Here is a 22,932-nt window from a genome sequence, read left to right on the forward strand (position 1 = left end):
CTAATTTATGTTTTAATAATTAAAACATATGTCCTTTGTGGCGAGAAAGCTCTGATTATCCAATCATGCTGGTGTGCTTTTATCATTTAATTACTATTCAAAATCTTTGCCCGAATTTTTTGCTAATCTTATCATGGCATACGAGTACAAATAAAATTTAACAATACTTACATATATAAAATCTATAGTGTGTAACCGAAAGTATATAAGGTTTAACATTATTTATTAGTATTCTATTCAGTAAGAAAATGAACTATATTCTATATAATATTTGAATTTAAAGGCTGTTACTTAACAAAAAAAATACAGTTAGGGCTAATACAAAAAGTAAGATAGCGAAATAGCAAAATAGAAGTATCATTACACTTGGCAGCAGCGTATCACAGTTCTGTGCGGTCCGCTGCGCTCGGCGGATTGTTCATATAGGCAATAAAGTCCTTGCTGGTCCGTCCGCCATTGTAGTCCAGTTTGGTTTTGAGGTAAGAGAAGTATATTATGGTAGGATACCCTCGCACATTATGCTTTCCACAAAGCACGGAATGTTTTGTACAGTCAACAGCCACAAATGCAACACGAGGATCATCCTGCAATGCTGTGGCAGCCGCAGTGAACTCAGGCTTGGTGTGCTTACAGTGTCCACACCCTAAAAATATAGTTTTTAGTAATTTGGGTAAAATTTCATTAGCCAAAAATCTGGAAACTGAACTTACAAGGAGCATAGAACATGACCAACACGTGCTTCTTTCTTTTAAGCGTCGAGCTGAACGTGTCGTCATCCAAGAAAAGCACTTCTTTGCTGTCCTCCTCCTCCTCCCAACTCTTCTCTGGCGGTGGTGGCGGTGGCGGCTCCTTGGGATTTTTCATAAACTCAACAATTTTAGATGCCTCGCGCACATTAACCTCAAACTTAAATACGCCGTTCGAGAAAAATTTCACAGTAGGATAGCCCTTAACTTTGTACTTCTCGGCTATTGAAGGCTCCTTGGTGGCATCCAGTGCAGCCAAGAGTCCGGGAATCTTATTCTGCTTCATCTCCAGGGCAGCCTTTTCATATTCAGGCTTCATGCGCTTACAGTGTCCGCACCAGGGGGCATAGAACATAACCAGAGCAGACTTCTCGTCCTTTAACGCGGGTTCGAAACCTTGCGATGTGAGATGGACAATCTCCGAATTTGTATCCGCCGACCATTCGGGCTCCTTGGGCTTTGGCGTGGGCTTGGCATTTGGGTTGAGCATAAAAGATACCAACGCATCCTTATTGTTTTCACCCTCATAAGTAAATCGAAGTTTGCCATTTTCAAAGTAGATCATGGTGGGAAAACCTGTAGAAAAAAGGTCGTTAAATATGAAAAAACCAAAGCAGTGATATTTGGCTCACCAGTTATATTGAACATTTTACGTATTGGAGCATTTTCCTGCCGCTCAACATTCATTGCCGCCAGGATATAACCACCCTTGGTCTTAAGCTCCGTGGCCGCATTGCCGTAGTCCGGCTTCATTTTCTTGCAGAAACCGCACCAGGGCACATGGAACATAACGAGCATGGGCCGGATATCTTTGCGTAGGTGTTTTGTGAAGGATGATGCGTCGCTGAAGTGCAGAACATCCACCCCGGCGGGATCCTCCTCCCAAGGGAGATCCCCGGAAGGATCCCGCATAAAAGTTACCATGGAGCCTACGCTAAGCTGCCGGTCGTAGTCCTTGTGAAAGTCTCCATCCTTATAGTGCTTGATGGCGTAAGGATCCGGTGAGACTTTAAGCTTCTTGCACAGTTTCTTACGATCATGATGCCCGCAATCCATGAGCAACATCGTTCCCGTTCCCCGTATCGCCTCCGCCGCCTCTCTGAAAACCTTCAATTCACTGGCAGCGGCCTTAGCATTGGTCACGTAAAGTGCCAGGACATTGTTCTTGGTCCGCAGCAGCTTCTTAAAGTCCTTGTACTCCGTGATGTCCTCCTGCACCGCCGACGTTTTCGTTTTAGCGGCAACAAGTGCGACTAGCAAAAGGAAAACAAACTGGCCCGTGATCCACATCAGAGCGCTTGATCTTTGAACTTATCGGTAATGGAAATGCTTGTCTGCAGATATATTATTTAGTGTACATTAGCTAGTCATGTTTTATACAGATAAAAGATTTTGATTTAACAAATAAGTCTGCAGGTAGAAGACGTGGACTAGCTGAAAAATCTATCGATAGCTGGCTTGGAAGAGATGGTATTAAGAGCCTGCTTAAAAGTGCCGGCTGTTTGGAACTTAACTACACCATCTCTAGTAATGGGTTAAATCACCAAGCCTTGCTTTAATATAGCCAATAAGATATTATAATGGACTATTAATAAATCATTAAGCTGTAGTAACTTTCAATTATTTTTATTATTCATACCAACCCATATAATCGATCTAACTTAAGCAATTGATGTTTAGTACATATGTTTAATTTTTATTTTAATTTTAGGAAGTAAAGTAAAATTGTAATTTTAAATATCTTTCTAGCAGCCACGTTCGACAAGCCAAATGGTCACCACTTCCTCTTTTGCGACTATCGATAATCCAAACGCCAGCTCTTGTACGTGGCGGGCGACAACCCTAGCAGCCAGCTCTGACACATTAACACGGTCAAGAAGAAGAGCAGCAGAGGCAGCAGCAAAAGAGTTTTCCTGGTCTCGCCGCAATTAATTAGTGTTTTCGCAGACAGCCATAGTTTGCCCAAACCGTGGAAGATGCCTCTCAAACTGGACATCAAGCGTCGCCTGACGTCGCGATCGGATCGGGTCAAGTGCGTTGATCTCCATCCGGCGGAGCCGTGGATGTTGTGCGCCCTGTACAATGGCCACGTACACATCATGAATTACGAGAATCAGCAAATGGTAAAGGATTTCGAGGTCTGCGACGTGCCTGTGCGCTCCGCCCGCTTCGTGGCACGCAAGAACTGGATCCTTACCGGATCGGATGACATGCAAATCCGGGTGTTCAACTACAACACGCTTGAGAAGGTGCACTCGTATGAGGCTCATTCGGACTACCTTCGTTGCATTGCGGTGCATCCTACACAACCATTGGTACTGACAAGCAGTGGTAAGTGAACGGTGAAAAGATCTGTTTCCCAATTCATCGCCCAATCCCTGTGTTTACATTGCGTGCCTGCTGGGAAGTATGCTTTGGTTGTGTGTCTGACTCCTACCTCCTCTTTTACCACCAGATGACATGCTCATTAAACTTTGGAACTGGGAGAAGATGTGGGCCTGCCAACGTGTTTTCGAGGGTCATACGCACTATGTCATGCAGATCGTGTTCAACCCGAAGGATAACAACACCTTCGCCTCTGCTTCCTTGGATCGCACGGTAAAGGTATGGCAACTGGGTTCGAACTTTGCCAACTTTACGCTAGAGGGACATGAAAAGGGCGTTAACTGTGTGGACTACTACCATGGTGGCGACAAACCCTATCTTATTTCTGGCGCCGACGATCGATTGGTAAAGATTTGGGACTACCAGAACAAAACCTGCGTGCAAACTTTGGAGGGACACGCGCAGAACATCTCAGCCGTTTGCTTCCATCCAGAATTGCCCATCGTTTTGACAGGATCCGAGGATGGTACCGTTCGTATTTGGCACTCAGGAACTTATCGCCTGGAGACCTGTCTTAACTATGGCTTTGAGCGTGTTTGGACTATTTCCAGTATGAGGGGTACAAACAACGTGGCCTTGGGTTACGACGAGGGTTCCATCATTATTAAGGTAGGCCGCGAGGAGCCGGCAATGTCGATGGACGTGGTCGGAGGCAAGATTATCTGGGCTAAGCATTCGGAAATGCAGCAGGTTAGTAAAGATCGGTTACCCTTTTATTTTAATAATATATTTATTTAACCCTTTTAATTCGATCAACAGGTCAACTTAAAAACAATTGCCGATGGAACAGAAATTAAGGATGGCGAGCGCTTGCCTGTGGCCGTAAAGGATATGGGAGCTTGCGAGATCTATCCGCAGACTATTGCCCACAACCCCAACGGTCGTTTCGTCGTAGTTTGCGGTGACGGAGAGTATATTATTTACACATCGATGGCGCTGCGAAACAAGGCCTTCGGGTCCGCCCAAGAATTTGTGTGGGCGCTGGAAAGCAACGAGTATGCCATCAGGGAGAATAACGGCACCGTTCGCCTCTTCCGCAACTTTAAGGAGCGCAAGAGTTTCACCCCTGAGTACGGAGCAGAAAGCATATACGGTGGCTACTATTTTGGCGTAAAGACCTCCTCCGGATTAGCTTTCTACGACTGGGAGACATTACAGCTGGTGCGACGCATAGAGGTCCAGCCAAAGAACGTGTTTTGGAACGAGAGTGGTAGCCTAGTATGTCTGGCCACAGATGACTCTTATTTTGTTTTAGGTGTGGACACAGCTCAGGTTGCCAATGCTGTTGAGTCCAAGGAAGGGTTAGAAGATGACGGTGTGGAAAGTGCCTTCAACGTATTGGGTAAGTAAAATAATAATAGATGCCATTTAAAAATTAGAACAAGATAAACATCTATTATCTTATCTTGATAATATGTGCCGGGCCTTTTTCCAAAAAAAGAAAAAAATTCCCATTGTGATTCATTACTTTAATGAACAAAAAAGAAACAGTCTAATTTGGTTACATATTTGGTTACATCTTTCAAATATTTTACCTTTTTTTATATTTGACAGATTATTTTTACCATTCTAATCGTTTTCGTTCCAGGCGAGGTTTCGGAGTGCGTCAAGACAGGCTTATGGGTTGGCGACTGCTTTATCTACACCAATTCAGTAAACCGCATTAACTACTATGTAGGTGGAGAGATCGTAACAGTATCCCACTTGGATCGCACAATGTATCTGCTGGGTTATGTGCCCAAGGACAACCGCATATATCTGGGTGACAAGGAGCTGAACGTGATCAGTTTCTGCTTGCAGCTATCCGTGCTGGAGTACCAGACGGCGGTGATGCGCCGAGACTTCGAACGCGCGGACATAGTGCTACCCACCATTCCTAAGGAGCACAGAACCCGCGTGGCACACTTTTTAGAGAAACAGGGCTTCAAGTCCCAGGCACTGCAAGTATCTACCGATGCCGACCACAAGTTCGACTTGGCCCTGCAGATAGGAGAGTTGGAAATTGCCCTTAAGCTGGCCCGCGAGTCGGAGAATTCCCAGAAGTGGTCCCAGCTGGCGGATGTGGCAGCGAGCAAGAACAATATGGCTTTGGTAAAGGAATGTATGCAGAAGGCGAACGATTTCAGCGGTCTTTTGCTGCTTTCAACCGCTTCTGGAGATGCTCAGTTGCTTGAAGATGTTGGCACCGCCGGTTCGATACAGGGACGCCACAATCTCGCCTTCCTGGCAGCCTTCCTGCGTTCGGACGTGCAACGTTGCTTGGAGATTCTCATCGATACTAACCGCCTACCAGAGGCAGCGTTCTTTGCCCGCACCTACCTGCCAAGCGAGATGTCGAGGATTGTGGAGCTGTGGCGCGAAAAGCTTGGCAAGGTCAATGAAAAGGCTGGTCAGTCGCTAGCTGATCCGGCTCAGTATACAAATCTCTTCCCGGGCTTGGGCGACGCGCTGCGCGTGGAGCAAAATTTGCAGGAGGAGCGGGCACGTAAGGCGCCGGCGCGCCTAGCCGCGCAACTGCCCCTGAACAGCGAGCGAAATCCCCTCCAGGAACTTATTGCCGCCGAGCAGGGTGGTGCCGGTCAACAGCCGGAGGAGAAGGTGAAGCCAACTTTCGTTCCCGCTCAAGCTGCTATTCCCAGCAGCCAGGTGGCCGAGCCTACCTCCGCCGCGGATGACGACGACGATTTAGACTTGGAGATAGATGGCATCACGTTGGATGACAATATTGATACGACAGATGTGAACCTGGATGACGACTTTTTAAGCGACGATTAGGGCGGGATCGAATCCAGATCTAGAATACCATATAAAACTATCGTTTACTGCTACGGGAGTCCCACATTTTGAGCCACAGAATTCCGCGCATACATTCACATTTGATTTGATTGAATGTTCTTTAAATATATATCTATTAATATTATGTACAACAGTAATGGAGCAAAAACTGCAATAAATACTTATACAACAAATTCAAATTATCCGGGCGTTTTACTGTCCTTTAAACATATCAGCGGAAAATATATCGATATTGGATAAATTTTAACATCAAGGAGATATACTTTGCAAATTTATTTTGCGTTGGTACCTGTATTCTTGGCGTATATTTTTAAATTTTAAAAAATAATATAAAATTAAAAATATCGAATCATGAAAAATCTATTTTCTTTGGGAAAATTCTAAAATAAAATAAAAAAAACAAATATTTTATGTGAATAGACTACAAAATTCATAAAGTACAATAAAGTTCAACTTAATTTGATTCTAGTTTGTATAATTTTGTGGTAAGACTATTATATATTATATATTCAGATATTTTTAATATGGTTTAATGAACACCTTATAGTTCTAAGTTAGTTCGGCGATGGGCTTACTAATTAAATAATTGAATAAAATAAAATTTAAAAACCATTTTATTGTGGTGAGAGTTTATAAAAACAACTGAGTAGGCCATCGGATAAAAGTCTGGCAACCACGACCATCAGTATACATACATACATCTCTAATTCGTGTGTGCGTCTGGATTTTGCTGTATTTTTTATTTAAGAATGAATTATTAACTAGCCATTAATAAATTATTATTAAATAAAAAACAGTTAAAAACAGCGAATCAACCGTAAGTATCCACCAAAGTCGCCGGCGCCGGAAGTTCACCACTTCATGCCCGCTACTTGTATCGATTTTTCAGCCACATTGTACCTCAATAACATAACCAGATACACACCGAGCCCTCTCGTAAGCCGAGAAAAGCAGGAACACCATGGACCAGGAGAACTTCCACGGACATAGCCTGCCGCAGCAGCTGCAGAACCTTCACATCCAACAGCAGTCGCACCAGAACCCCAGTCCAGACGGGATTCGCTCCGCGTCGGCAGTATGAGAACATTGGCGGCATGGGCAATGGCAATGTATCCGGTGGGAGTCCGGTGAAAGGTGTCCCGATGGGGCAACGAACCTTGAAGATGAAGAAGGAGAAGGTGGCCGCGCACGTGCCTCAGTTGCCACTGTCTAGCCAGCTTCAGTTGTCGGAGCTGGGTGATCCCTCCTTGGCGGGAGGATCAGGGGGACAAGGAGTAGCCGGCCTGATTGGGGGAATCATGCCCAGTGACGAGACTCTGAAATTCGTCAGCGAGACGGATGCTAATGGACTGGCTATGAAGACTCCCGTCAGTATTCTGCAAGAGCTGCTTAGCCGGCGTGGTATTACGCCGGGCTACGAGCTCGTCCAGATCGAGGGCGCCATTCATGAGCCGACGTTTCGGTTCCGTGTGTCATTCAAGGACAAGGATACGCCCTTCACGGCCATGGGTGCTGGACGCTCAAAGAAGGAGGCCAAGCATGCGGCGGCTCGTGCGCTCATCGACAAGCTAATCGGCGCGCAGCTACCGGAATCGCCCAGCAGCTCAGCCGGTCCATCGGTGACTGGGCTGACGGTCGCTGGAAGCGGTGGAGATGGCAACGCTAATGCCACGGGTGGAGGAGAGTGAGTTATTCTGCTGGGATCTCAATTCCTCATGCGCTAACTAATCATTTACTCTTGTGTTGAAACAGTTCCGGTGATAAGATCGTGGGTAATCCTATTGGTTGGCTGCAAGAGATGTGTATGCAACGGCGATGGCCACCACCATCATACGAAACGGAAACGGAAGTTGGTCTGCCACACGAGAGGCTTTTCACAATCGCCTGCTCAATCCTTAACTATCGCGAGATGGGCAAGGGCAAAAGCAAGAAGATAGCTAAGCGCTTAGCCGCCCACCGCATGTGGATGCGGCTGCAGGAGACGCCCATAGATTCGGCCAAGATCAGCGACAGCATCTGCGGCGAGTTGGAGGGCGAAGTGAGTACCATCCAAGACAGCGAACGATACGTGCGCATTTCTGAAGACTTTAAGTTGCTTGAGATTTAACCCATGACATAGACTCCATAGCTTCCTAAAACTTAACTACCTTTATGCATGTTTCCCATTGACACACTGATTCAATTTAATTGGTTTCTGACTGTGTTAGTTTCAATTTTTATGTAGTAAATTGTTTGTACTAAAGCTTTATAAAATTTCAATAATTTCTTGGATTCAACTTAAATATATGATTTTTTACGCCAAATAATGTTTTGAAATGTGATATATCTATTTAATTTCTCTTAATTTCCTTACCGCTTTTGGAACTTTAAACTTTACCTTTTCTTATTCGTTTGTATAGTCGAATAATGTATTTTAGAGTATGTATAGAAATGATCACGAGTCCAGTTGGTCTAGTCATATCCATATCCATATACACCAAAGCTGACGCCTACAAATAGCAAAAGACTGTAAAGTCTTCAAATTTGTAGTTAAAATGTAATAAATTTATTGAAATCGACAAATTTATATTGATTTTTTTAGTTGCAAAGAAATTTAGTTTTAATATAAATACATATGTAAATTTCCGCCTTAATGTAGAAAAACCCCATACATTTATTTTTTAACAAACTACCATTGGTTATGGTTTTGTTTTTTAGTATAAGTAATTTATGATCAATAATACAAATGTTGCTGAAATTTCAAAACCTGGTTTTTATTTGTTGACATATAAACTATTTGTGGTTTTGTTTGGTTGCCTTCTCGTCATTATCATATTTCCTTATCTATTTAATGTATTCAGAACTTAAAGGCTGGCGTAATGCTCGACCTTTAATAGCACCCTTTAAGATATGTTTCAACTCACCATTTGCGTGGGTAATTTCAATTGTGTGCAAACTTAAACAGAGACAAGAAATCAACAACTTTGCGCTCTTACTTACAGCCCCGCAATAGCGATAATTATTTTGGTGAATTGAAAGATATCTCTGTGCCGACACTGACCACGCAGCACAGTAACAAAGTTTCCCAGTTTCATAAAGTATTAAAAAATGCGACTGGTAAAAAACTTCTCAAGTTACAGGTAAATTTCACTCTCACTAAATAACATTTATATTGCAAATATATATGAATATAAATATATTTAAAATATATTTTCAAATAAAATTTCCAGATTAAATCTATAGTCGAACTTTTAAACTTTAAGACAGATTTAGAAATTTAGGTGCTCATTTGTAACAAATGTACTTTAAGCCTACTTTGCTATTTACATAATTCCTAATTCTCTTTCCCCGTTATACGCTTTAAATTTAATCCAACAATATATTAATCTAAAATTTTAGCTAATTAATGTTCGACTCTAAATTTAATGAACTTTGTGAACAAGACGATAATTCGAAAAATTTTGAGAAATTACTAATGTGGTTAAATATGTTTCGTTTCCAGAAGACTTGCCTAAAGAGCACTAAAATCGACTTCATCAAGCTGCTAGGCGAGATAGCGACCGAGAACCAGTTCGAGGTGACCTACGTGGACATCGAAGAGAAGACTTATTCTGATCAGTTCCAGTGTCTGGTTCAGCTCTCCACGCTGCCCGTGGGCGTTTGCCACGGAAGCGGTCCAACGGCCGCCGATGCCCAGCGACATGCCGCCCAGAATGCTCTGGAGTATTTAAAGATCATGACCAAGAAATAGGTGCAGTCAACTGCATAGCAAAATCTGAACGCACATCACGACCACGAGGATTTGCCGCAAGGGTTTGCGGATTTGAGTATCACAGCTCAACAGGCAATGTCCAAAGCACCAATTTTCGGCAAAGAGCAACGGCGATATTGTTTTTTTTTTGTTCACTTTTAACGATTCCTTCGATTAGACAGACGACTTTATTCACTATATATGTAAATGTTCATATACACTGAACAACGTATGTACACTTTCATATACAGGCAAGTGTGTAATCTTTATTGGAATCAAATAGTCGCTTTGTGTAAATTGTGTAAAACTCCTAAAAAAAAAAAAAAATGAAATACAAAACCAATAAATCCAATGAAACTAACTAACTAGGCTTAAGTTGTTCTGTGGAGGTGAAAAGGCTTATGAATATATTAGTATTTCGGCAATCGGTACTTTAGTTGCATTTTTATTTGAATGGGGGCTAAAATTGCTTTTGACTTTTAATTAAAAAAATTGACAATTGGAATTATAGTTTAGAACTTTCAATTTAAATGGATCTACTTGGCATATTCCTATTTTTTTTCTATTAATCGAAGTTCATTACAGATAGTTTATTATTTATAACAAATTTAAAATCAAAGAAGTCTTAGACGATACCAAAAACTATGTCGCCAATCCTTACTTCAATCAAGAAGTTATTGACATGCCGATGCTTTATTAAAATTAGTAGGTTAATACTTAATCTATTTATATTCTAATCTATGTTTTTGTAGTCGTAACGTTTATTTCTTCTTTCGGTCCTGCGTACACTTGGGGCAGAACCACTTCCCTTTTGGCTTCGTGGTGAGGCCAACGCAGGCGAAGTGGAACCACTCGATTGGGCACTGAAAAGTGGTTTGCATATACAATTAATTATTACCAGGTGCATAGAAATGGGATACTTACGTCAGGATTGTCGCAGCCAATCATCTCGCCATATGACACCTGATGGCACAGACAATATGTTGGCTCATTCGGGTCGACAGGCATGTCCATGACGTCGCTGGGATGCGTGGCGGCCGTGTGGCATGATTCTTTTTCTGAGTCATCCACTTCGACGGTTTTCTAAGTGAATACGATTATAAGAAGTGTGAAAAAGGTTTAAAAAGTTAAAAGCATGCAGATAAATAAGTGAAAATGAAAACGATAGTGTGAAGGCAATGGAGAATGCAGGATATTAATGGGGATAAGCTGGAAATTTAAAAGTAATTGATCTATATTGGGCCAACCAAAACTGGGATTTAACAAACTAAAATTCTAACAACTTGAAGATGATAATGTGGATGGTTTACCTTTTGTGCGCCCCCTTGCGAGGTTTCTTTTTCTTGATTTACCTTAGACTTTTTCTTTTTGGTACCTTGCCCAGCATTGCTGCTCGAATTGAGACTGGTATTGGCGGTGGTCTGGTTGTTACCACGCCCAGTATCCTCATCCGAAGAGGCGGACCTTTTCTTTTTACCTGTTGTCTTGCTGTCTTTTGTCTTTTTGCGACCCTCTGCAAAAAACAGTTGAAGATTTAGCTTATGATATGTAAGAAACCTATGATCAATCTTACTCTTGGCCACCACTTCCTCAGATTTGGCGCGCGTAGAAGAGGCCTTCTCCTGGATCTCGCCTTCGAAGCGAGCCAGGTCATTGTCCAATCGGCGGATCTGCTTGTCTACCAGTTCGTAGGTCTGAATGGCCAGCTGCACCTTATCGTCGCTGTATTCCTTGGCCTTTCCGAAAAGCGCCTTGATGTCCTCTTGGCGCTCCTTCCTTTCCTCGTCGTTCATGGCTCCGTTCTCACCCAACTTTCTCATAAAGTCTTTCGCATGACTGTCTATGCTTTTCATTGCGGTTTGGGCGCGATCGTCCAGTTTTCGCATCAGCTTAAAATTTCGCTCCAGTTCCGTGGGCAGGCTCTCTAAGCCTATTCAATTATTCGAAAAATAAACTATTTTTGGGTGAAACATATAAACCTACCGTCCAGATAGTTTTCTAGGTATATAGCTGAGGACATTCTTTGAATAACTGATAGATTTTATCAAGCAATTTAGAGCGTAAAAGATAAACCCCAGCGTCTATTTACGATTTGCAACAGCTGTTTTTGATGCACGGATTGGCTAGAGATGACAATTGATAATTGTTGCAAGAGCCTATCGATAATTTGAATTTTTTTTACAACAAACACCTAAGGATGATTTCTCTTAAATTTATATTAAATTTACTTTTGCTATATTTTGGTCATAACTGCAGTTATAGAGTCTAAAAAAGAAAAAATGTAACTTATAAAAAAGAATCAGCAACAGATGTTTCTGGTTCGTGTGGTTAATTTTACAGTGGTTGGCAACTCGAACTCTGGGAATGGCAATCATTTGTTTGGATCGCTTTTTTAAGACTTGAATTCAGTATTTGAGGATGACCGCTAGTTCTGGAGGATCTTGGATCAACGCCATTTATGATGAGGTAGCCCTTGAGGGTCTAGAGGGGGTGACATTGCCCTGTAAGAATGATTTACATGCATTTAAAACGATGTATAAACCAAGTAATCCCTTATATTATTTTTAGATCTCTGGGACCTGTTGGCCAGACGACTAGAGTTTGCTCCCGCTCCACTGCCTGATCGCATTCGTGAGCAGACGTGGACTTTGCTGCTGCGGACACCTTCTCATAAGATCGAATTCTTTGAACTGCCGGTGGAGCGACCACTGATGCCATACTATGATCGCATCAACGACATGGACGAGCAACTGGGGGTGCCCGTGGTGCCGGAACAGTGTCCCTTCATGTTGTATCCACCCGCCTACGTGCAAGAGGGCGACATTAAAGGCAACTGCACCGACTTTAAGTCCCGAAAACGAATAGCTTCCAGCGATCTGCAGGGGTTGAATGCAACTCAAGCCACCGAACAGTGGGCTGGAAAACTTGTCGTGGTAGCCTCGCAGGAACTTCGAGAGACTGCTCTAACAGCCGATAACCTCATGATGCCCGAGAACTTGCCTTTGCCCAACTACATCTTCCTGGAGGCAATCGGACGGTCACGCTACAGCGGACAAACCACCGGAGGCCCTTGGTCGCTGATGAACTACAGCAAGGATACAGGAATCCTCTTCTACATCAAGTAAGTAACAGTGTGCACTGAAATGTAATTACCTTTCGGATTTACTTAATTGTTATAATAATTTACAGAAACAAACTAATAAATCTGCAGTTGATCATTGCCCAGAACTATAATGAAATTAACAAGGGGCGCATTTTAGTATCTTCTCTACTGATGCTGCCCCGCTTTTACCGGATCTACAAAAACCACTCGCAGGAAAATCTCGAAAAGCTATACTTGGAGATAATGCGATCCAGCAGTCGGCAGGTTCCCGTGTCCGAAATAACCGAGTTGTTGGGCCGCCCCACCAATTTCAAGACGAAGAAGCTGCTTGTGACACACGCCTTTCGTAAGTTTTTTGAAACCAAGCAAGTGGAGAGGCCCAATCATACATTGACCAAGTCGGGGAAACAGTCCAAGGCGACCACACGCAAGGTGACTGTAATACAACTGCGGAATCCAGATATGCAGTTAAAGGACTTATACAAAAACGAGGAAAACGAGGAGAATTCAGTGTCAGAGTTCTTGGATTTAGGCCATTGCTATTTAGATATGCCCCCGGAGGAAGAGGTTTTTCGCGCCGTAGCTAGATTCGGCAAGCGTGGTCTTAACAGCAACGAATTGTGCCACTATACGGGTATTAACGCCACATCAATGCGACATTTCGTCAAGCGTGCAAAGAAAAATGGCGTTTTCCGGGAGTACTCTGAGCAGGTGGGAAAGAGCCGGCGATTCCGCTTTGTGGCAGTTGGTCACTTAGGGGACCTCGCAAAAGATGACACGGTTAAAAAAAAGAATTTAGAGATCAAGTGCAAGGATGAGCCGGTAACTACATTCATTTCGTCATTTTCCCATCTCTTAAAAATAATGTACTCTGCTCTAATCTAATTAAAATTTTGTCTCTAGCATATTACCGAAAGCACTGATGTACTGCTGAAGGACATGCCCGAGATTGTGACAAATGCCCGACCCATGGCGTTTAAAATTAAAAAGACCAAAGTGGCCAACCAGACGCAGCGCCAAATGAACCGCCAGAAAATGATTGTACGACAGATCGACCAGAATTGTCTGGTGGCCCTGTACCGGTTGCAAAAGGCTCTGCAGGAAACGGAGCGGCAGGCTGGATTCAAGGACAGTCTTTGTCGACGCTCATTAATGCGTCTGCTGCGTCCTATGGTGGAGGATCATATAATAAACGTGTTCGAGATCACTCTTAATTATAATCAGCAAGTACGCATCTATCGTTTCGCTACGCATCCAAAGATTGGACTTGACCACCCGGTTATGAAGCGTGAAATTGCCAAGCTTAAGAGCAACTTCCATTTGATATCCGAGGAGCGAATGAAACGTCCATCGCAGATGCATCCAAGGGAGCGCAAAGAGGTACTTGCTCGTCGAAAAATGCTGCCAGAAAGGCCAGGTGCGGTCTTCAAGACACAGGCGCCGAAACTCTTCCTGGCAAAGACGTTGCACGAGTTTCTTTACTATCTGCACCATGAGCTGCCGCATAAACAACAGGCTCTAACCATGTCCGCTGATCTTGTACAGCAATGGCAGAAGTCAGAGCCAGCACTGCAACCACGCCAGTTCTTCGACGAATGGCAAGCTAATGAAAACCAAGTAGTTCCTTACACTGAGGATATTGGTTGGCGCACTTTTATACCTCCCTTGCCGCGTTATGAAGACAAACCATCTGGCTGGCTGTACTTCATGGATGCAATGGACCGAATGCCGCTCTCCCTATTTATGCGTATCTGTCGTATTGAACGCGAAACCAACGACGAGTTGCGGCTACAGCTTCAGCATCCCATCCGTCAGCATTACCTGCTTTCCCAGCTCAAATTGGAGACGATTGTGCCACGCCTAAAGTTGCAGCAGTTGTATGTGGGTACCCTGCGACTTCTTAACAATATGGGTTTGATTCAGGTGAGAGACTATGCCACTTATAGTGTTTACTTTTAATTACTTAAAACAGCACATTTTTTTAAATTGCAATTTTGTTTGTCTCAGGTGAGCGAGCAAAAGCTTGGTCGGGACTCCTTGCACCGCTGGGTTTACCTGAATCAACGCACCAGCTTACTCGACACTACATCCAGCACTGAACACAACTACATGCAAGTGAGCGCTGATCGCACGTACACAAAGCTCAGCTTTGAGTTTTCTAACGTAGAGCAATTGGATAACTACTGGGCGAAACTACAGCACATATGTATATACACGAAGCTGGGATACCGCAAATCTCTAAGCACGCAGAGGAATCTTCCGGAGCGGCTAAAGGGGCTAGTCTTTCAGCCAACCGTGGAGTTTGATCAGGCCGTTGAGTTGGACAACGGAACTGTACCGGGCGATCATTTGGGAGCTGCAGGATTGAACTCTCATTTATTCGCTCACCATTTTCGTCATTGGTCGTGGGTTCAGCGCCAGAATGGTGGCAAATCGAATGCAGCGAGAGAAAAAGCAAAGAGGCCAGTCCGAAAGCGGGCAGTAATTACACGTCTTAAGATTGGTCCTCGACTAGCTGTACGCAAAACCCGTGAATTGCCTGATGGTAAAACTATCAAGAAGTCGTCCGGTCCGCGTGACGACATCGACCGAGATGCTCTGCGAAATATGCGGACTCTGCGAGTTAAATGGGCTCCGGAGGAGGATCGCCTGCTCAAGATGGGTCGAGCCGTCTACATGTTCATAGATGCACCCACGATGACCCTGGCCCTTTGTGACTTGGCCATCGTGTGTCGCGATTTGATACGACGCTGGCTGGGCATTTGCAACAAGACAACTCAGTCGTGCGTGCGGCGCGTTCAGTTTATGGTAAAGATGAAGCGCGACATCCCGGACGTGCCCAGCTGGATCTACGCAATGCAGACACAGCCACAGTTCACCACTGTCTATAACGATCGTTTCCTGGGCCAGCTGAAGCAGGACTATCCCAACAAGAACGATTTCCAAGGAGCGCTCATGACTCACTTTGCCCTAATGATGGCTAAACTCCAGCGAATGATCGCAAAATCGGTAAGCTTTTAAATCTTATTTTAATTTAATGAAGAATTTTCCAAGAAGTCTTTAGATCATCAGCGGTATTTGGTTATTTATTTTCTCATCAGCAAGGTTCTGTGAGTCAGCAGTTCCTATTGCCCGACTCTTTGGACGCCTTCGGCAACCAACTACGCGAGTGTCGGTCTGCACACGAGGAGCAACAGCTGCTTTTCCAAGATCCTGCAACGGAGGCTGATCTTCAGGTAGCTGTGGCCCACGGAGTCCTGCACAGCAACATCTGCTGTGCCAAGGACAAGACGCTGCTTAATCTGCAGACGTTCGAGATCTACAAACACTTTTCTGAGGACGTTCTTAACTCAGCCTTTAACAAGGCGCGGGCGGACTCCCTTCTGGTAGCCGTAAAACGGCGCAATATCCAGTCGGCGGCTAGCCGTCAAATCACAGGGCCTGGCCATTTGCTCAGTTCCAAGTACAAGTACCGTCTTATATATACCAAGCTTACGCACTTTACCTACGACGGTTATTTTGCTTTGGATCAGAAGCTGCGAACGGATCAGGAGCATCACCTGTCTTCGCCACACTTCGCTCAACTTCTGGTAATAGGCGAATGGTTGTTGGAAAACAGGCTAAACCTTTCACTTAATCTGCCGGCAAATATCTTGACTGTGGACACCTCTTCGCTAAGCAGACAAAGTGGCTGTGCCTCGGATCGCATTCTGGATCATTACAGCTCCATGTTTGACAACGCTCCGCAGACCGAGTACTCAAAGCGTCTGGAGAGCGAGTGCAATGGTCGTCATGCATCACGGGTGCGCTTCCATCCTGGCAACCTGAGTTTCCGCCTTCCTACTAGTCCATACAATCAGCTCTCCAAACTACAGTTGCGTTGTATGCACTTTTTTTGTGCTTTAGATGCCTTGGGTGAAGCTGTCACCATAAGTATGGCGCGATTGGAGCAGGGAGACTGTCCCTTTACTAACTGCATCATGCGTAGTGGCAACTATCTAAATGCTGTGGAAAGAATAGCTCACGAGCAGCGTCCAATCCTACGTCAACTGGTGGCCGACGCCCTGCCCTCGCAGCAGTTCCAGCTGGAATTACATCCATCGGGAACACCTTTCACAGTCACTAACTCAACTCTTCTACCGTTTGCTCAACAACTGGAGGAGTATTGGCGTCGAAAGCAACAGGGAATGGAGCTGAAGGATTTAGGCAAGGCATTAGCAGAGCGAACTCTCCACAAGCTCACTGATTGGCGATCTATTTGTGCTGAGCTGCTCGATGATGAGCCGCATGGCTGGGAACCGGAACGCGTTCAGGAGTACGAACCGGCATTGAACAAAGAAGAGCGTGCCCGGGCGCAGGATGTGTTTGTGGTCCATTTACCCACTATTGGCATGCATGTTGTTGAGCAGCCAGAATGCAAACAGGCAATTGACAGTCTGCGTAATTCGGTCCTGGGCAAGGTTCTTCAGTAAGTTTTAACTATATACTGCTATATTGCTATTCAATCATTTTTTGTTGCTTGTAAATAGATCCACCTACTGGCAGTATACCGAAAACACGTTTGATACTCTTCGGCCAATACTTCTAGAGAAGGGATTCGACGACCAAGCTATTCGCCATATGGAGGACATACTAAATCACATCGAACAGCATACGCTCGGTGCAAAGGGCCTAGATTTGCGAAGGATCTTTCCTTTGGGAGATTTCCTGTTCGAAACTTTGCACATACTTGCCGACCACGGTCTAATCAAGCGAGTGGGCATTGTTAGTATTATGTACGTTCACAAAAACCACATACGGAACTGGGTGGTGCACACGTTCCACATCAAGAGATTGGAGCGTGAGAAAGTGCAGCCGATGGTGGCGGCGGCTCCTGGAACACTGCTAGCCGTCGTTGGTCACAAGCGTAAACTAGAGGCCCAGGAAACGGACAGCTCAGTTCCCGAAAAAAAGGCCAAAATTATGGAACAGCAAAGCACGGGAAGTGAGAGCGACGAGGCGTCCGGATCTGCAGCAAAGCGTCCGAAGAGAATTACGAGAAAGGAACCAGCCGTCGTAGTTGCTAATTCTACTCTGGAAGCTTCGCGGGATGCAATTGCTATGCGACCACAGCCGTGGATACGGGTTAATGCATCTCTTAATCGACGTGTGCTCGATCGCTGGCTGGGCGTTGTTCTTAGCGAGTGCATCTCTCGCATCGGCTGCACCGTGCAAAGTTTGTTCCTGAGGTTTTCACACTTGGTGCCAGTGGACATCATGTTCTTATTAGAGCTCCTGCACGATCTTGGTTGCCTACAGCTCATGGAAATTAGAACGCGAAAGGTGCACGTGGAATCGCTGCTGGAAGATGACGAGGATGGCGATGAGAACCAAGTCACAGAGCTTTACGATCCAACACAGACCTATGTTCAAGTGCATGGTAATGCTATTGGCAAACTGACCAACTTTATTGGCGTCAAAAAATATAGCACTGAATTCATTTAGTGTTCGTTCTAAGACATTTCACTATTAATTAAACAAAAATCGACTCTGGATGGTTACTTGACTTGTATCCTTCTTTTTACTTTAAGAACAATATTTTTATAAAAATAAAAATATTTGAAGTACACATTCTAGTATTTATAATAATCATCCATTTAAGTTCGGAATCCATTCCTAGCACAAAAGAAATCTAAATGTGGATGAAAATACATTGTTCAAGATAGCGAGATTAAATAAATGCCCGGTCGTAGATCCCATGGCTTACAAATATAATTCGGTTTAGATAAACAAATAGATGTAAATATGCTGATGTTTCATCCAAGCTAATGAATCATAGCGCATACACATTTTTTCTGTGGAGGTTTCACTTTAAAGAACAAAAACACGCGAAAGATTTTTTTGGTCACCACGAATTTGCATTCGCAGTGTTGGTTTAATTTTCATTTCACTTGTGGTTCCTTAAATCCTGGATTAACTTTAGCACATCACTACCGGGCGACAGGTGTTTACCGCTTGCCTCCGACGCGTGGGGCAGCCTTTTGTGTGACCTTGGCGGCCTTCTGCTTGGGTGCAGACTTCTTGGCAGGAGCGGGGGCAGCAGCCTTCTTGGCGGCCTTGACGGCACGCTTCTGCTCCTTGGCCACCTTGATGGCCTGGTCGCGCTGCGCCTTGCGCACCTCCGGCTTCATGTTGCGCTTGGCCAGGATCTCGGCCAGCGAGGCACCGACGATGGCGCGCTGGAACTTCTGGGTGCGGCGGGTGCGCTTCTTGGAAGCCTCCTCCTCGATTCCCTTGCGGTGCTTGCGACGGTACAGCACCGTCCACGTAACTTTGCGCGGATTGCGCTTCATCAGGTAAGAGCGCTCGCACTTCTTGTCCAGGAAGGTGAAGGACTAAAACAGTATCCAAAGATTATTATCCTGTTCTCGATCCGTGAAGTATCGCATCTGAACTTACCTTGCCATCGACCTTAACCATGGTCTTGCCATGACCGGGGTAGATTTTGTACCCGCTGAATGCGCACAAGCCAATTCTGTAAAAACAAACATTATCATTATCAAGGGCAATGTCTATTTAAGCCAAATTAAGGGTAACAAATGCCAAATAACACCATTAACTAGGTATTCGATCAATTTTCGGTATCATACTTCATCTTGCTGGCGTAGAAACACGAAAAGAAAAGAAAACGGAAGTGGAAACGAGAGGCAAGCCAAATTAGTGTGGCTGCCGCTGGCGTACTAAAGTGCCTGAATAATTCCACCACGTGCCGATGGGGTGCTGTAAAGTGTGGGCTGTTAGGCGCATTTAAATTAATAAGGGGACTCGAATTAGCATTGCATTCAATTGATCACTTTAATATAAAATTGTAATACAAACTTGAATAATTATCTTTAGCATTGTTTTGTACTTATAATTTATAACCTAAGATACATTAAATAAAAGATGTTCTATTGGTCACATATTATTCAAAGGCTCGCAAATAATTTTCCGCTTTTCAAACTTTATTCCATTTGTTGAACTTCGGTATGCAAATCCAATTCCTCCTCATCATCGTAATAGGCATGTGGTTCGCCAGGGCGCAAAAGTTTTCCAACAAATGGGTATTTCTCTTTGTACTGCAGGTCCCACTCCCTCAATGTGTTCATTTGTCTGATTGAGAGGTCACTTAAATCATCAAATTCCTTTCTTTCGATTAAGTCTACTGAAAAATTGATCAAGTTCCGGGAAATATCCCGTCCGGCATAATTTGGATAAACACCCTCTCGTCCGTAATAGTGAACGGATTGTGACACATCATATATATTAAAGTTGATGGCCACCAGGATGCGTCCGTCCTTCCGGTTGCCATCGTACTCGCGAAGTTCGGATAGCGTAAAGTCCGCCCGAAGAGGTGAAAGCTTTGCTTTTTTGTTCTCTTGGCCACTGTCCTTGCCCATATAGATTGGAACTGATTTCTTGGGTTCTAGATCCTTACGATGTTGATGAAGACAGCTAGTAAGTCTCACAACCTTGTAGAATACGATGGTCGACACAATCACGAGGGTAACATTGATGGGCGCCTCCCTAATTGATTTGTAGAAGGTGGAGTACCAGGTTGTGTTCTGATCCAATGCCTGCAAACTGCCTGCCATATTGGTGCTTCCGCCTGAATAATTTATCTTGTGGTTCCTGGAGTTAGTTTAATGTTTGCTGTATAAGCATTAGCCTACTAAGAAATATAGCTACAAATAAGGGGATACCATAGGTACATAACGACACTGGCATACATACATATGTACATATGTAGTTGGCTATACTTGAGGTTTCGACTTTGACTTATACCAAAAACCAACCATAAAATCTAAGCCTACTAAGAAATATAAGGACAAGTATGGGGGCTATCCTAGACAATACATACGATACTTGCATACATATATATAAAATCGATCTAATCAGATAACTTTGAAATTAAGTTTATCCGATTTTTTGATCACATTGCATTTATTAATGTCCATACCTAGCTACATAATGAAATACGAAAATGCTAGCTAAGATACAATAAATAATACAAAAAAGCCCCCTTTCTGAACGGATAGTTCTAATTCGGTTGATTAGTTTCGAATACAGTGCGTTCCATAGCGTAAACACGCTTGGATCGCTTAAGGGCAATGGCTTCGATAGTTTCGTTGAACTCTAAAATAGCCTTGCTGAATTCTACATCGCTCTCGATCATTCTGAGGAAAAGAGTAGCCTCGTCCTCCTCCTTGGGTTCCTGCTCCTTCTTGGCCTGACCCTTCTTCTTTTTAGCCTCTAACTTTTCCCTGGATTTTCGTTCCTCCTCCAGAAAAATGGTGGTCAGGCGCTTCTTTAGCTTGATCTCCTCTTCGCGAGCCTCCAAAAGCTTGCAGCGCGATATTTCCCGCTCGAACATCTGGATTTGAAAAATTTAATCGAGGCAACATTTGGATATCTGGTCAAGGTACTGGACACTCACCGACATCATGAGGGACTTTTCCTTAACCGTTGCACTTCTCATGCCTTCCTCCAACCGGAGCATCACACAATCGCCGTTGGTCATGCACAAGGACACCAACGACCCATCTGGCTTAAACACGATATGGTTAATGGCGTGTTTGAACTTTATAGTAAGAATTGGTCGTGTGTGGGACATGATCAGATCCCAAAACTCCAGGTTGCCTTTGTCGTCACCAATACAAAACAGCGAGCAGCGTCCCGTGCTCCAGGCACCACTTAATACTTGATTTGGTCTGCGAATATAAAAGGTGCTGGGGCAGTTTTTCACCTCCTCTGACCAGATGCGCACCCTCCAATCGCCTACCACGAGAAAGTTCTTGACGAAGAATGGATTACGCATAATGGTACGGATAGGACCAGCAAAAAGTTGGTATACACCAACGAGAGTTTCCTGCGCTGTAAGGCCTTTGCGGTTTCCAACAAACACACATCCCATGTCAGAGCCAATTATATAGCGAACTGGAATAGTATACTCAAATTCAAGAAAGGTAACGCCATGTGCGTTTTGCCGATTTTGAACTGGTCCTGGATCCGGCTCAGCCAGAACCTCATTAACTGGCATGAGAAGATCCCGAGTATCCCAGTACTTGATGGACCCGTCTAGCGAGCCAGAATAGAACTCAGTATTGAGCTTGGAATGTACCCAGCAGAGGGCCGATGTGGCTTCACGGTGGCACGCCTCTAGGGGGCACATAACTTTGGATCCGCCCATATTTTCGGTAAGCCAAAAGCTTACCTGACCCTCATTATACCCACCCACCATGTAGTTCTCATCCCGCATGCACAATTTGGCGATCAGCAGGACATTTTTGGTATCGTAGTGGGCTAGTGGACGAGTGGCGTCGTCCAAGTCCCAAATGTAAAAGGCGTTGGGATTATCGTTGCCGAAGTCCGGCAAAGTGTTCAGTGGTTTTGAGTAATCAGGAGATAAGCTTTCTGGATTGGAGAAGGTCAGAAGGAACTGGTTGGGTTCATTGTTCGACCATTCGCACGTCTTCAGCTTTCTCGGTGGAATCCATAGATCATGGAAGATGTGTGTACCTCTAGCCGCAATTTTCATGTTTATTCCCCGACCCAGATCCTCCGGCAAGTCGACAAAGAAGTCCTGATAGATATTGATCGCATTGTTGGCCGAACTTATCTGCATCACATCGTGCATTAGTTTGTTTACTTCGAGTCCCCAACTATCATCACGCTCGACTTTTTTGCGGTAGCGCAGTGTGGACTCCTCGTCCATAACGTTCACCTCCTTGACATTCCAGCCACCCTCGAAGTGATTCATCCCGTGCGAATCAAGGGTTACATTGTGGGTCAAAACCGAGGACACTGCATACTGCTCGCTTAGCTGTGTGCGTTCGGTGATCGGATTGCGCAGAATATACTTTAATCGCAGCCGCCCACTGGGCTGCACACTTAAAATCATCTCATTTCGATCCGTAAACAAACACTGCCTTCCAAAGCGACGACGTTCCCGCGACAGAATGAATTGGTTTCCCAAAGTGCCCATCGCAATTGATATGCGTTAATCTTTATACGATTGATTACTATCTAAAAAAAATATATTTGTATTTTTACTCCGTGTTGAAGATATGTTTAAAAGCCGATTTTCTTTTTGCTTGGAGATAGTTCACTGGAACGTAAAAAATTTAAGGTATGAGTTGCTATTTAAACAAATT

At 44.2% G+C, this 22,932-nt stretch overlaps 8 protein-coding genes across 9 annotated transcripts; 3 read left to right on the forward strand and 5 right to left on the reverse strand.

Annotated features, from left to right (window-relative positions):
• Positions 1-206: 206 nt before the first annotated feature.
• Positions 207-2,204, reverse strand: LOC108110983 (protein disulfide-isomerase A5). The gene is made up of 3 exons (XM_017220290.2): positions 1,379-2,204; positions 711-1,322; positions 207-643 (listed from the first exon to the last, which is right to left on the reverse strand). The coding sequence occupies exons 1-3, from the start codon at positions 2,034-2,036 to the stop codon at positions 381-383; spliced, it is 1,533 nt and encodes a 510-aa protein (XP_017075779.2). The 5' UTR covers positions 2,037-2,204; the 3' UTR covers positions 207-380.
• A 388-nt stretch (positions 2,205-2,592) lies between these two features.
• Positions 2,593-6,106, forward strand: LOC108111066 (coatomer subunit beta'). The gene is made up of 4 exons (XM_017220394.2): positions 2,593-3,077; positions 3,202-3,821; positions 3,891-4,473; positions 4,720-6,106. Exons 1-4 carry the CDS (start codon positions 2,723-2,725, stop codon positions 5,904-5,906), a joined length of 2,745 nt encoding a protein of 914 aa, XP_017075883.1. The 5' UTR covers positions 2,593-2,722; the 3' UTR covers positions 5,907-6,106.
• Positions 6,107-6,606: 500 nt separating this feature from the next.
• On the forward strand, positions 6,607-10,088 carry LOC108111030 (interferon-inducible double-stranded RNA-dependent protein kinase activator A homolog). The gene is given in 6 exon segments (XM_017220349.2): positions 6,607-6,744; positions 6,817-6,969; positions 6,971-7,611; positions 7,680-7,965; positions 8,909-9,046; positions 9,409-10,088. Coding segments are annotated over 5 exon segments (1,395 nt in total). The 5' UTR covers positions 6,607-6,744; positions 6,817-6,888; the 3' UTR covers positions 9,658-10,088.
• A 1-nt stretch (position 10,089) lies between these two features.
• Positions 10,090-11,776, reverse strand: LOC108111031 (inhibitor of growth protein 5). Of its 2 annotated transcripts, none has more exons than XM_017220357.2 (5): positions 11,641-11,776; positions 11,231-11,587; positions 11,010-11,170; positions 10,582-10,740; positions 10,090-10,520 (listed from the first exon to the last, which is right to left on the reverse strand). In XM_017220357.2, the coding sequence occupies exons 1-5, from the start codon at positions 11,675-11,677 to the stop codon at positions 10,419-10,421; spliced, it is 816 nt and encodes a 271-aa protein (XP_017075846.1). In that variant the 5' UTR covers positions 11,678-11,776; the 3' UTR covers positions 10,090-10,418. The 2 variants fall into 2 exon arrangements, with proteins under 2 accessions (XP_017075846.1, XP_017075845.2); XM_017220356.2 differs by having other exon boundaries at positions 10,968-11,170.
• A 78-nt stretch (positions 11,777-11,854) lies between these two features.
• Positions 11,855-18,368, forward strand: LOC108111049 (general transcription factor 3C polypeptide 1). The gene is made up of 7 exons (XM_017220378.2): positions 11,855-12,160; positions 12,226-12,778; positions 12,847-13,582; positions 13,664-14,683; positions 14,768-15,769; positions 15,862-17,228; positions 17,290-18,368. Exons 1-7 carry the CDS (start codon positions 12,076-12,078, stop codon positions 18,242-18,244), a joined length of 5,718 nt encoding a protein of 1,905 aa, XP_017075867.2. The 5' UTR covers positions 11,855-12,075; the 3' UTR covers positions 18,245-18,368.
• On the reverse strand, positions 18,298-19,474 carry LOC108112488 (60S ribosomal protein L24). Its single transcript, XM_017222357.2, has 3 exons — positions 19,390-19,474; positions 19,199-19,274; positions 18,298-19,134 (listed from the first exon to the last, which is right to left on the reverse strand). The coding sequence occupies exons 1-3, from the start codon at positions 19,392-19,394 to the stop codon at positions 18,748-18,750; spliced, it is 468 nt and encodes a 155-aa protein (XP_017077846.1). The 5' UTR covers positions 19,395-19,474; the 3' UTR covers positions 18,298-18,747.
• Positions 19,475-19,569: 95 nt separating this feature from the next.
• Positions 19,570-20,437, reverse strand: LOC108112487 (membrane-associated progesterone receptor component 1). Its single transcript, XM_017222356.2, has one exon. It carries the CDS (start codon positions 20,371-20,373, stop codon positions 19,744-19,746), a length of 630 nt encoding a protein of 209 aa, XP_017077845.2. The 5' UTR covers positions 20,374-20,437; the 3' UTR covers positions 19,570-19,743.
• Positions 20,438-20,689: 252 nt separating this feature from the next.
• LOC121530158 (dynein intermediate chain 3, ciliary) lies at positions 20,690-22,898 on the reverse strand. Its single transcript, XM_041818632.1, has 2 exons — positions 21,216-22,898; positions 20,690-21,152 (listed from the first exon to the last, which is right to left on the reverse strand). The coding sequence occupies exons 1-2, from the start codon at positions 22,761-22,763 to the stop codon at positions 20,820-20,822; spliced, it is 1,881 nt and encodes a 626-aa protein (XP_041674566.1). The 5' UTR covers positions 22,764-22,898; the 3' UTR covers positions 20,690-20,819.
• Between the last annotated feature and the right edge of the window lie 34 nt (positions 22,899-22,932).

The sequence above is a fragment of the Drosophila eugracilis genome, unplaced genomic scaffold, assembly GCF_018153835.1.
Source record: "Drosophila eugracilis isolate 14026-0451.02 unplaced genomic scaffold, ASM1815383v1 contig_353, whole genome shotgun sequence".
In the NCBI taxonomy this organism is placed as follows: Eukaryota; Metazoa; Arthropoda; class Insecta; order Diptera; family Drosophilidae; genus Drosophila; species Drosophila eugracilis.